At 39.0% G+C, this 11114-nt stretch overlaps 2 protein-coding genes across 2 annotated transcripts; one reads left to right on the top strand and one right to left on the bottom strand.

Moving 5' to 3' along the window:
* The first annotated feature begins 1454 nt into the window (after positions 1–1454).
* LOC116192837 (protein FAR-RED IMPAIRED RESPONSE 1-like) lies at positions 1455–3613 on the top strand. Its single transcript, XM_031521505.1, has 3 exons — positions 1455–1775; positions 1875–2590; positions 3197–3613. Exons 2-3 carry the CDS (start codon positions 2126–2128, stop codon positions 3386–3388), a joined length of 657 nt encoding a protein of 218 aa, XP_031377365.1. The 5' UTR covers positions 1455–1775; positions 1875–2125; the 3' UTR covers positions 3389–3613.
* Positions 3614–3994: 381 nt separating this feature from the next.
* On the bottom strand, positions 3995–6170 carry LOC116192838. Its single transcript, XM_031521507.1, has 2 exons — positions 5349–6170; positions 3995–5218 (listed from the first exon to the last, which is right to left on the bottom strand). The coding sequence occupies exons 1-2, from the start codon at positions 5718–5720 to the stop codon at positions 5009–5011; spliced, it is 582 nt and encodes a 193-aa protein (XP_031377367.1). The 5' UTR covers positions 5721–6170; the 3' UTR covers positions 3995–5008.
* Positions 6171–11114: the final 4944 nt, after the last annotated feature.

Below are 11114 nucleotides of genomic sequence, written 5' to 3'. Positions count from 1 at the left end.
TTACCAATAGAATTCTTTGATCAATTGCCCCAGAAATCCTAGAAGACGTCAAAAATTTGAATGGGCTTTCATCGGGTTGTTGCATAGGGTAGATCATGGGTAAAGAAGAGGCATTGGTTTTATCGGCTCAAATCAATATTTATATGGGGAATAACACCGGTGACCATCTTCATGCAGCCTTCTTGGATTCATCCATTTCTCGAGGATTTTGCTTGGAGCTCTCATCTTTGTTATGAGCTTGCACTTTTGCTTATAACTTGCTTCAGTCACATGTTTATTCATGACTTCTCATTTATACTTGCTCTTCGTCGTTTGGGATGCTTTCTATTGAGTCCCCTTTCATTTATTGCGCTTTGATTTGTAGCACCTCTCTTATCTCTCTATTTTTCTTTTTGGATACTATGCTCTTTGTGCATTTTTTATATCCTCGATGTTTCGTGCGACCGCAATTTGCCCCATTGTGGGGATGATTCCCTAGTCCGGGGTTTTGAAAGAATGAATCTTCAATCTGAGATTTAGGGGCTAACTAGGGGTATGAATGTATGGGAGAATGAAAAAAGTGTCATTTATCATCTTAATGATGCCTCCTAATCCCTAGTACATCTAATCCTAATTAGTTTGACTATCCAGATCCCCTGATTTCTGTTTGGGAAGGTAACATAGGACTAGACTTGATTAGGCTCGAGGATATTGGTGTTTGGGCTTGGAGAAGAATCTTCCGATCCTTTTGATTGTGCCATCACCTTTTTATGAGCCTCATTGTAATATCGAAATTTCTGTGTTGACTGAGAATGAAGTGTCACATTGTTCTCATGATGGAGAGGAACCTATTTATTCATTTATGATTATTCTTTTTTTTTTTGCTGACCCGGGGTATCCAGGCTTCGCCCGACTAATCCCCGGGGCTCCGTGAACCCCCGGCGACGCACGGAGCGGGTAATCACGCCAAAGGCGCTCCGGTGGCCCCAAGGGAATTTGAACCCGGGTCTCGGAGCAAATTGGATGCCCATTAACCACTAGGCCAAACCCCTTGAGGTTATTTATGATTATTCTTTACTTTGAGATAATGGGTCCCTACTCTTTAAGGCGGTGGGCTTTTGCCTTAATTCGTTTGGCTATTGCTTAGTTGTACCCGATTATCCTCGCAATAAAGCATATCCTCTAATTCTCTCAAGGCAGTGGACCTTTTCTATTTATTTGGGATACCACCTTGCCTCTATAGACGACCGATTTAATATTAAAAATTGAATTGAATTGTTAAAAATATTTTAAAAAAGAAAAAATATTAATTGTGTTGTTAAATTGAATATAAATTGAATTAAGTAGAATAGAGTTAAAAATAAATTATAAAACCAAATAAAGTACTATATCTAAAATCTAGTTTTCTCGTCCATCGAAAAAAATTAGTTTTCTCAAGTGCTATATCATCGGTCCATCACACGGTCGAATGCCCATGAACTTTAAGGGTGATATTCGATTGAACTTTCTCCAAGTATAATAGTCGGGAAGCGCTCGGCTCGATTCCCCGAATCAAATCTCATGGTTGTGTCATGTGTGACCTTATGTCCAACCGTACTGAACCAGGCGCAACCCGAGCCGAGCTATTGGTCCTACTCCCAACCAGCCTAGTTGTCTCGTCAGGGCGGGGCCAATTGTGCCCCGAGGAGAGTGCCAACCAACTCACGACTTCCATCGTCTTCCCCAGACGTTCTTCACCTCCGGCGCCATCTCATCTTCGGTTGCTGCAAAGATCGGATCCTCTTTCTCCCCGTCGAGTAAGTCCGTCCGTCTCCCAAATCGCTTTCCGCCTTCTCCATCTTAACGTACTGCCATTGCTTTCTTCACTTCATCTCTCTCATTCTTCTGTAAATCAGCCTGAACTGTGAGCTTTCTGAAATTGGTTCGATTTGCGGTTCGGAAACGGAGTCATTGGAATGGTGACGAAGACTGGGTGGTGGGCTCCATCAATTATTGAAGAATTTTCATGAAAGGCGACAGCTTTGTTCCTGAATTGTTGTCTGAATGCTTAGGGTGTGTAGAATTTATTTAGCGAATAGTTTTGATTCGATCACGATGTCGTTCCATTTCTGCGCTTCAGTAGCAGTGCCTTGAGTTCTCGTTCGCGATGGACGGGGAGCAAACTCATGTGAGTGAGGATGGGAACCTAGTGGAGAGTTCGAGTGGAAGAGAAGAAGGGCCGGTGATTGAATCCGGTCCCTGTTTGGAACCTTTCGTGGGGATGGAGTTCGAATCGGAGGAGGCTGCTCAGGCCTTCTACGGTGTGTACGCCACAAGAGTTGGTTTTGTGATGAGATTGGATGAGTTCCGTCGGTCGACGCATGAGGGGGAGGTCGTGTGGCGCATGCTCGTCTGCGATAGAAAAGGAATTCAGAGGTCGAGGCAGAAGGGGACGGTCAAGAACGGGAAGCCCAGGGTGATCACGAGAGCAGGAGGCAAGGCATCAATTGTGGTGGAGTTGGAGAAGGAGAAGAGCGGGAAGTGGGTCGTCACAGAGTTTGTAAAGGAGCATAACCATCCATTGGTGGTCGCTCCGGCATATAGTCCGAACGTACTTCCTTCGCAGACACCTGTAAGTGCCAGCTTGCGTGCTTCGGAATCGGAAAGAAGATTAGATTAGTATCATTTAGGTATGGGAGCACAACAATGGGAAAGTCGATCGACTGCTAGCTTGATTAATCCATGCTATCTGTGTTTATATGTTAATCTGCGATTACTTATATGTATAGTCAGTCTTTCAATGCTCATGTTAGAATCAACTATAGAACACTGGCTGTTGGCTTAGAAGTTAGAGGTGTCAGATCTCGGATGAGGCTTAATGAACATCTTCGATGAGAGGGCTGAGTGGTTTGATGGAGTAGTAAAAGAACAGTAGCCCGTTGGTCTTTGTTTCTTCCTGATGCAATTTAACAAAAGTATTAGATTCTATGGCTTATGGAACGGGTGTTGACGAACTTAATATTCCGGTAGAATTTCTACCATTGATATGGGTAGTTTGGTACGTCAAATTAGTAATATTTGAATCATTCTGAACTTCATCTATAGGGTTTTAGGGTTAACATACATTCCAAATTTTATTTTGAATGATTCCGAGCTTTATTTTCTTGAAAGGCTCGACATACATTCAGACTTACAGATACTTTCTCAACTCATGGTTTGGAATGTAAAAATATTCCAGGACGAGAAGGACGTCAAGATTCAGGAACTCACTGCTGAGTTACAGAGGGAGAGGAAGCGATCTTCTGCATACTTGGAGCAGCTCCATACGATCTTGCGGGACATGGAAGAACACTCTGGCCACCTGTTGAGAAACATAGATGACGTTGTATGGACTTTGAGAGAGATTGAATCGAACAGAACTACATTCTAGTTAGTCGCCCTACCTGATGTCCATGTAATCGGAACTGTACTTGTTCTGTGACATCACCAATCCTCTACTGGGAACATCAATTCGTTTCTATCTGGTTCGGTTTGATGACCAATGATAACCTTGTGGAAAAAGAGGGACTAATGACAGAGTGAGACTTCCATGACTAACAAGCTGATTGTCGAGATGATTTATGTTAACAGCAATCACATGTTTCTTAGTGCTTCAGTTTCTGTCATCAGGCAGTCTCGAGATCTTATATAGGTTCACTAGGAAGAGCAAATATCCATGAGAATGGTCTGAAAATAAACAAAGGAAGCTCTGTCCTACCTCAGGCAGGGCAACTTATACTGGTCGGAGAGCAACTGAAACCATGGAGGGAGCAACTATATAATATCGGTCGGAAAGCAATCCGGGGTCTCTATACTATATTACGCCATGTGCATTTAAATTCCATAGATGTTGGAAATGTATGTGCTGTATTCACGTTGGTACCACAAAATGTGGTTTATGTATATGTTTCTGAACACGAATGAGATAACGGAGAAAATCCAATGAAAATATCCTATGATACTAGGGTATCAACATGAGGTATGAGTCTCTGTGGATACAAATACAGCGGATCCACATCGACTACAGAACTCCTGTAGGTTAGAAGGAAATTACTGAGCGATTGATGTGAGGATTGAATCGATGATGAATTAATCAAAGACACTTGTGAAACAGGACCGAATCTCGGAGTTTATCTGCAAGTTTATAAAGGAAACTTCGAGAGTCACACTTAGTCGAATTATCAAAGTGTGGGATTAGTCGTACAGGGAATCGGAGAGTATTCTGGAAATAGCAGAGCAACTTACAATCTGGAAGCCGACTCTCGACCAGGCATGTACATGATAATATAAGATTCTCAAAGTATGATCGTGTGCTGCAAAATCTTTCTGACTAAATCATATATATATCATCAGAAACGTAAATTAAGAAGAAAGCAAGATAAGGCGAATCGAAGTTTACGTTTTAACTCGGTAAGGACAAAGCAATCAAAACTCAACTTTACTCAACTTTAAAACCAAACACACAACACACTGTGTTTGGTTTTAGAGTTGGACTTTGATTTTAATTGGGTTGTAATGATTGTTTTGTTGAATTATGAGAAAAAATGTGAAAAAGTAATAAATAATTGAAAGAATTTAGTATTAAAAATTGAATTGAGTATAATGGAGTTATGTGTGGATTTATGTATGGTATCCACATTTTTTATTTTGAAAAGTTAATTTTTATTGTATAGTGAGTAAAGTTAAAGTTAGAGTTAAAATCTTAAAATCCGATTGCGAAACCAAACGGAGTGAGTCCTTGAGATCAAACTCAATTCTCACCCGCTTATTGGACATCCTATCGAAAACGTATATGACACTGCAGGAACTCAGAGTCATCTTAGCACTCCCTATCGCAACGAGTTCAAATTCCAGCGGCGCAAACTGCTAGTGGATGTAGTCGAATCTACCTTCCGATGCAAAGTAATGTCCCTGGGCCCAACTATGCATCTTGAAAGAAGCCGAAGTACGAAATCCCTCCTCCGATATATCTGTCGACAATACATTTTGTTTGTGATGATTAAGGCCCAGGTTATGAGAGACTGCAAGCCAGTACACTTCCTCTTTGGTATTGGGGCTCCCATCGATCCACCACGTCAGAGACACAGGCGCATCCAGCTATGCCCCAGCGACTGCCCTTCACTGCCTCTGCGCAGATCGAAGATGTAGCAACTCCGATGCAAAGTAGTAGCAAACTTTTCAATCCCAAAAACCTCGTACTGTCCAACCGAAGGACCACGAACTACGGCCCATTCGCAGCGTTTTGAGACATGCCAAAGGCCGGAATAATCATTAATATTCATCCATTAAAGTACGGTACAGCAGATGAGCAGCTGACGGTGAGTTATTTACTCATAGCAAATAAGAATTACCCCATCGCCAGAGGCGAGAAGCTGCACTTCCTTTGGCTGCACACACCCTTGGAGACTAGCGAAGTCTTGTATTTTAAGATTTAGGCCCTTGGCCATCCCTCCCTCACGGTTGAGATCGAAGGAAAAGTAGAAGATCTCATTCTTAAAGAAATCATACCAATATTCCGTGGCAGCGAGTAACCCAGAGATGGGCCGGGATGTCCAATGGTGGAGATGGGACTCGACAAAAGATTGACTTTTGATCAGCGCATTCCAGCATCTGCACTTTGAGTTTAATGAGATACTCGGTGGGGATTCTGAGAAGAGTCTCGGTCCACACATCCATCGAAAAAAGGTAGGATTTCTCGACTCTCGCTTCGCAGCTTTTGCCATGATTGAAGAAGCCAAACGCAGAGGTCTTTCGGAGGATTTCTTGATTGCACCACTCCTTCTTACCTAGAGAACGTAGGAAGCCCCTGCTTCTTGCGCGAAGAATGTAATCGCCATTATCAAGCAAGCAGTCAGAGCAAATTTCATGAATATAAAGAACTGTGGAGTACTTAAAATCTCATCCCATCATGCATAAAACAATAGCAGAAGATGGGAGATGAATCTGCGCACTTAAAAAGAAAGCTCTCCGTCGCTAGACCCGGGTAGCTTTACGAACTGGGAGAGTCCGAGGAGGAGGATGACGAGGATGAATCCGAGGGGCCTTTCAGAGTTTTAACTTACTCATGGAAGTGTAAGTTATGCAGAGGAAAAAGAAGAGAGAGCTTATCACTTTGCCGGGAACTTTTAACAAATTCTAGTTAAGTTGCTTTAATTTTCTGCCCAAAATTTGGTGTACTTTAGATTTTGCGCCTCCAACTTTCCAAGTTGTCTCAGTTTAACCCCGTTTCCTGCAGTATTTTTTTCTTTAGATATAAATAGTAAGAAAAACGTTGCATGCTCTCACCTGCTAACATAGAGATTTTATGTTCGATATTTAGTAGGATTATTCGTGCCCTTTTTATTAACTATTAGGATTTACTATTTCATTATATTTGTCCAATCTTCCTATGTAATCGAAAAATAAGTAAGATAACCATGTGCTTTGCACATATCAGTAATCTAATTACAGCACTATTTCAACCAAAAAAAATTACAGCACTATTATAAATATTCTTGGAATACATAATAGATTCATATATTATGTTATATAGAATTCATAACTTTTCATTTTCATTATGAAAGTGTACCCCTTCACAGTTCACATGTCTAAGTTTTCTCGGTTCTTGACATAAAACTCTAGATTATTCATCTATTAGATCATTATTGATATTTTTTAGTAGAAATCTATTATTAATTCAAAGAACAAAAAAAAAGAAGGAAAAATAGAGAAGAAATCAGAGCAAGCATGCAAGATCCAGATAAATATAGTATAATGGGGGGTTTTTTTTTTAAAGGGTAAATGCTCTACATGTAGTGGGGAAAGACAGACATATGTAGTAATAGGAAATTCACTCATTAGAGAGAGATGATTGTTTTTGTAATTATTTAATTAAGATTGAATCTATATACATTCTGCAAATTATATTTTGCTTCACATCTTCACTTTTCATTCCTTTTCAAAGTCCATTTTAATATGGAATTCATATCTGATATTTAAAGGTAAAATATTTTCTCTAGAATTGCAACGCTAAGGCAATGATCAGATGCTATTATTTTACAATAATTTTACATGTCTATAAAAATTCTGTAATAAATGAAGAAAACAAAAAGAAGAAAAGTATCATCCCTCTCAAATAATATCAAAAATAATATATTATCAGAAAAAATACTAAATAAGTAAATACCAAAATTATAACCGAGTTTCAATAACTAAAGTAATAATAAAGTGTCCCTATGTAACTGAAAAAGTAATAATAAAGTGAATATGCTTACGGAAATAATAAAGTGAATATATATAGGCTTATCTATCTATATATATATAATCTATATCTACAGTATTATATAAAGTCAAAAGTGAGAGTTTTAGTCTTACTTTCGGTTTTTAATTTTATCATCACAAAAAAAAATTACGCTAACCAATAAGAAAATTAGAATTAAGGGCAAATTTCACCAGTTAATTTTTCTCACTTCTCCACCTCTAAATCCCCCTGAAAACACTCCTATAATTTCCCTTAGAAACTACCTGCACGCCAAAAAAAAAGAAAAAAAAAACAAAAGAAAACTCCAGTTACCCTATGGCGCCACTTCCTTGTTTCTTTAATTTATTTTTAACTCTATTTTAATAATCTCTCACCTATCAATATGAATCTATTCTTAAATTTTACGCGCGGTACGCGTGAATCGTCCTCTAGTATTTATAAGACTAAAGCCTGAAGCACAGCTTTATCTCTTCTTTTTATTTTTGGAAGATAGACTATATCCTGAGAGACAAATTTTTAGCTTACAATATCGCTATGGGGCCAAGCTTTTGTAATCATATTGGGCCAATTAAGATCTCACATCTCCCTTCACGTCTCATATGGCGAGAGATTGAGATGTCATTTTGGCCCGATTCTACTCTCTCCTTCAGTAGCTTTTTATTGAATGCATTACCTTTATGAGGGAGCAAAAACTACATTAGGTTAGCAAAGAGGTTAAACCCTAGTATATATATAAATGTAGTTGAGGTGTACTCACCGAAATATATATATATATATACACACATATATTGTTGAGGAGTGTCTTATAACTTTGGAGGACCTGAAGACATGAAACCGAGGATGAACATCGGCGGAAACATGAAAATTTAGTAGAGGTTTGCCGTAGCATAAGGCATTTTTCCACGGGAAAGTGCAGATTGCTGCAGCAATTCAAGGTCAGCGGTTTTTTTTGTTCTTTCTTTTCTTTTTTTGTAATGTGGAGTTTATTCTTTCCGCAAGCTTCGCCTAGGGCTATGCGTGCAAGGAGAATTCGAACCTACGACCTCGTGAAATACTCATAAAGTGTACATATATGCTAACCACTAAACTTGACACTTTAGGGTTGTCAGTGGGCTATTTTGAGTGATTCTTGTTTCTATTTGAGCACAATTTCGTGTAATTTTAGGATATGTTCAAAGCAGATATCTCTCAGCCTCTTCCTCTGTCGTCCCTAGAATTGGAGGATTCTCTTGATCGAATTCTCTTGAGGTCATATAATTATGTTATTGATTAATCATGAAGTCAATTGTTTTGGTAAAGCTCTTCTACATATTTTGCATGAAAACTGCATAACTTAATTTCCTTGGCAGTCATCAATGACAAGCTATAGTGTCAGAATAAACTATCCCCCAATTATAATATATGAAACTTAAAACCATGCACAGAACAGTAAGCATATTTTAGATATTTCTTCATGGTATAAGTAAATTATCAATGGAAGTTGAAATCTTTACAATTTCAATGCTACTTCATCTGCCCCGAGAGTCTTATTTCAAGAATCGGGAGGAACACTTTATCCTTTGCAATCCAATCCAATAAATGGGAGTGCCGAGTGGCCTCAGAGGCTTGTAGGGAGTCTTCGATCTGCTTCGTCATCAAGGTGAGCTCCATATCAGCCTCATGGACGTTTCTGTAATTGTGGACCAATAAATGGGAGTGCCGAGTGGCCTCAGAGGCTTGTAGGGAGTCTTCGATCTGCTTCATCATCAAGGTGAGCTCCATATCAGCCTCATGGACGTTTCTGTAATTGTGGACTGATTTATTGTTATCTTCTTCATCAAGGTGAGATCCATATCAGCCTCATGGACGTTTCTGTAATTGTGGTGAGCTCCATATCAGCCTCATGGACATTTCTGTAATTGTGGACTGATTTATCAGCCTCATGGACGTTTCTGTAATTGTGGACGTTTCTGTAATTGTGGTGAGCTTCATATCAGCCTCATGGACGTTTCTGTAATTGTGGACTGATTTATCAGCCTCATGGACGTTTCTGTAATTGTGGACATATCTGCCTCATGGACGTTTCTGTAATTGTGGACTGATTTATCAACCTCATGGACGTTTCTGTAATTGTGGACATATCAGCCTCATGGACGTTTCTATAATTGTGGACTGACTCGGAGTTTTTCTTACTAAAGATTTTCCTTGCACCGCGCACTACATAATCTTTGACATCATTGAAAAGGGACATACAGAAGAAGTATGACAATTACTCGCAGAGTATTTGCATGGATACCGGATACGTAGGCAATAACTAAATTCGGTTGTTCTATGCGCGGTTCGTCCTAATGGAAGCATGAAATGTCATTAGAAAGATCTTCACATTAAGAGCATGTTCCTCCATTGGCTACAATTACAGGCTTGAGTATGAAGATTCGAGAAAGAGCCCTCTTAAACGTTGGAGTATATGTCTATGCACTTCCATTTATTGCTACTTTTATTTCAGCAAATTCCGGGTTATTTATTTATATTAGCTCCCTTATGTATGTATATATTGAATACTGTGTAAACGATGATCGATACTATTGTTTTTTACATGGGATATGAGGTGGATTCCACCCTGATGGGATTTCGGTCTATGCATTCTATTGGAAAGGTAACAGTAAAACATGTATTCGAGATAAGAAAAACATGAAGGTTTCATACCATTAGGATTATAAACTTTGTGATCATTCATGATATTGCTCTTGAACCATTAAGTTGATCGTATTCGTGTAGCAAATATACACGACCTCTCGCTCAACTGCATTCATTTAGCGAGTATCGACTTTCAATACTCCATTACCGAGGGTTTGCAATCAAGAATCTAATACTATTATATAAAATAATTGTCAATATTGGAGCTGCTTTTAGAATTTCCTAAGATCAATCTTATTGCACAATAAATAAAATAGTAAAACCCCGTAAATCAAGAAAATTCCACAAAATCATGTCTAAGAAAATTATTAGGCATGTTGCACGTCGCAGTGTTTCCTATCAATTTATTTGGCCATTTCGAGCAAATGATCTAGCTTTTGAATTATGAAAGGAAACATTGAAATACTGAGGCTGTTAATCTAATCGAGTTTGCTCCTAGGCATGAGAGCCATGAGTTGATTATTATATATTAGCCCTCATGCACGCGCTTTGCAAGTGCGCGATTACTTTCGGGCCTCGGAACAAACTCGATATTGGGATTAACAATCTAAGATATTACAGTCTTGTGTTTTGTAATTCAATAGTAACATCTAGTTGGATGAAAATGCCTAGTTAAAGTGTTAGGTAGTACCGCATCTTGCACTAAAACAGGCATCTTGCAAGACGCGGTGCTGTCCAACACTTTATTTATGTCTTTTCATCCATGTAGATGTTGCTATTGAATTACAAAATGCAAGACTGTAATATTTTAAGTTATCGAGTTTGCTCTCAGGCCCGAAAGCAATCGCACATGCACGAAGCGCGTGACGGGTTAACAATTGGAAAAAATTTTGATACAATGGTCTGAAACGAGAATATGATATCTCCAGCTATGTCAATAGCTGAGATTTGGTTCTTAATAGATTCAATCAGTTTTATTCCTTCCTCCCGAAGTTTAACACAAACAAATAAGAAGCACAGCATATCCCTCTTGCTTGATCGGTGAGAGGATGCGATTCCTCGTAAATCACAAGCGGTCCCACGTCCCGGGGTTTGATATATCGAGGATATATTGCAATGTTGCAAGGTATTCCAACAGAATTAGAACCGTGGAATACTGATGCAATATCCAAATTTATTACAATAATAATATAACTGAAATAAATTATTTTATACTTGATAAGGCCATGGGAGAGATGCTAAGGAGGTGCGTCAAGACAAG

This window comes from Punica granatum, chromosome 1 (assembly GCF_007655135.1).
Source record: "Punica granatum isolate Tunisia-2019 chromosome 1, ASM765513v2, whole genome shotgun sequence".
Lineage (NCBI taxonomy): Eukaryota > Viridiplantae > Streptophyta > Magnoliopsida > Myrtales > Lythraceae > Punica > Punica granatum.
Note: the sequence above shows the minus strand (reverse complement) of the source record. Positions and strands in the feature narration are given on the sequence as shown.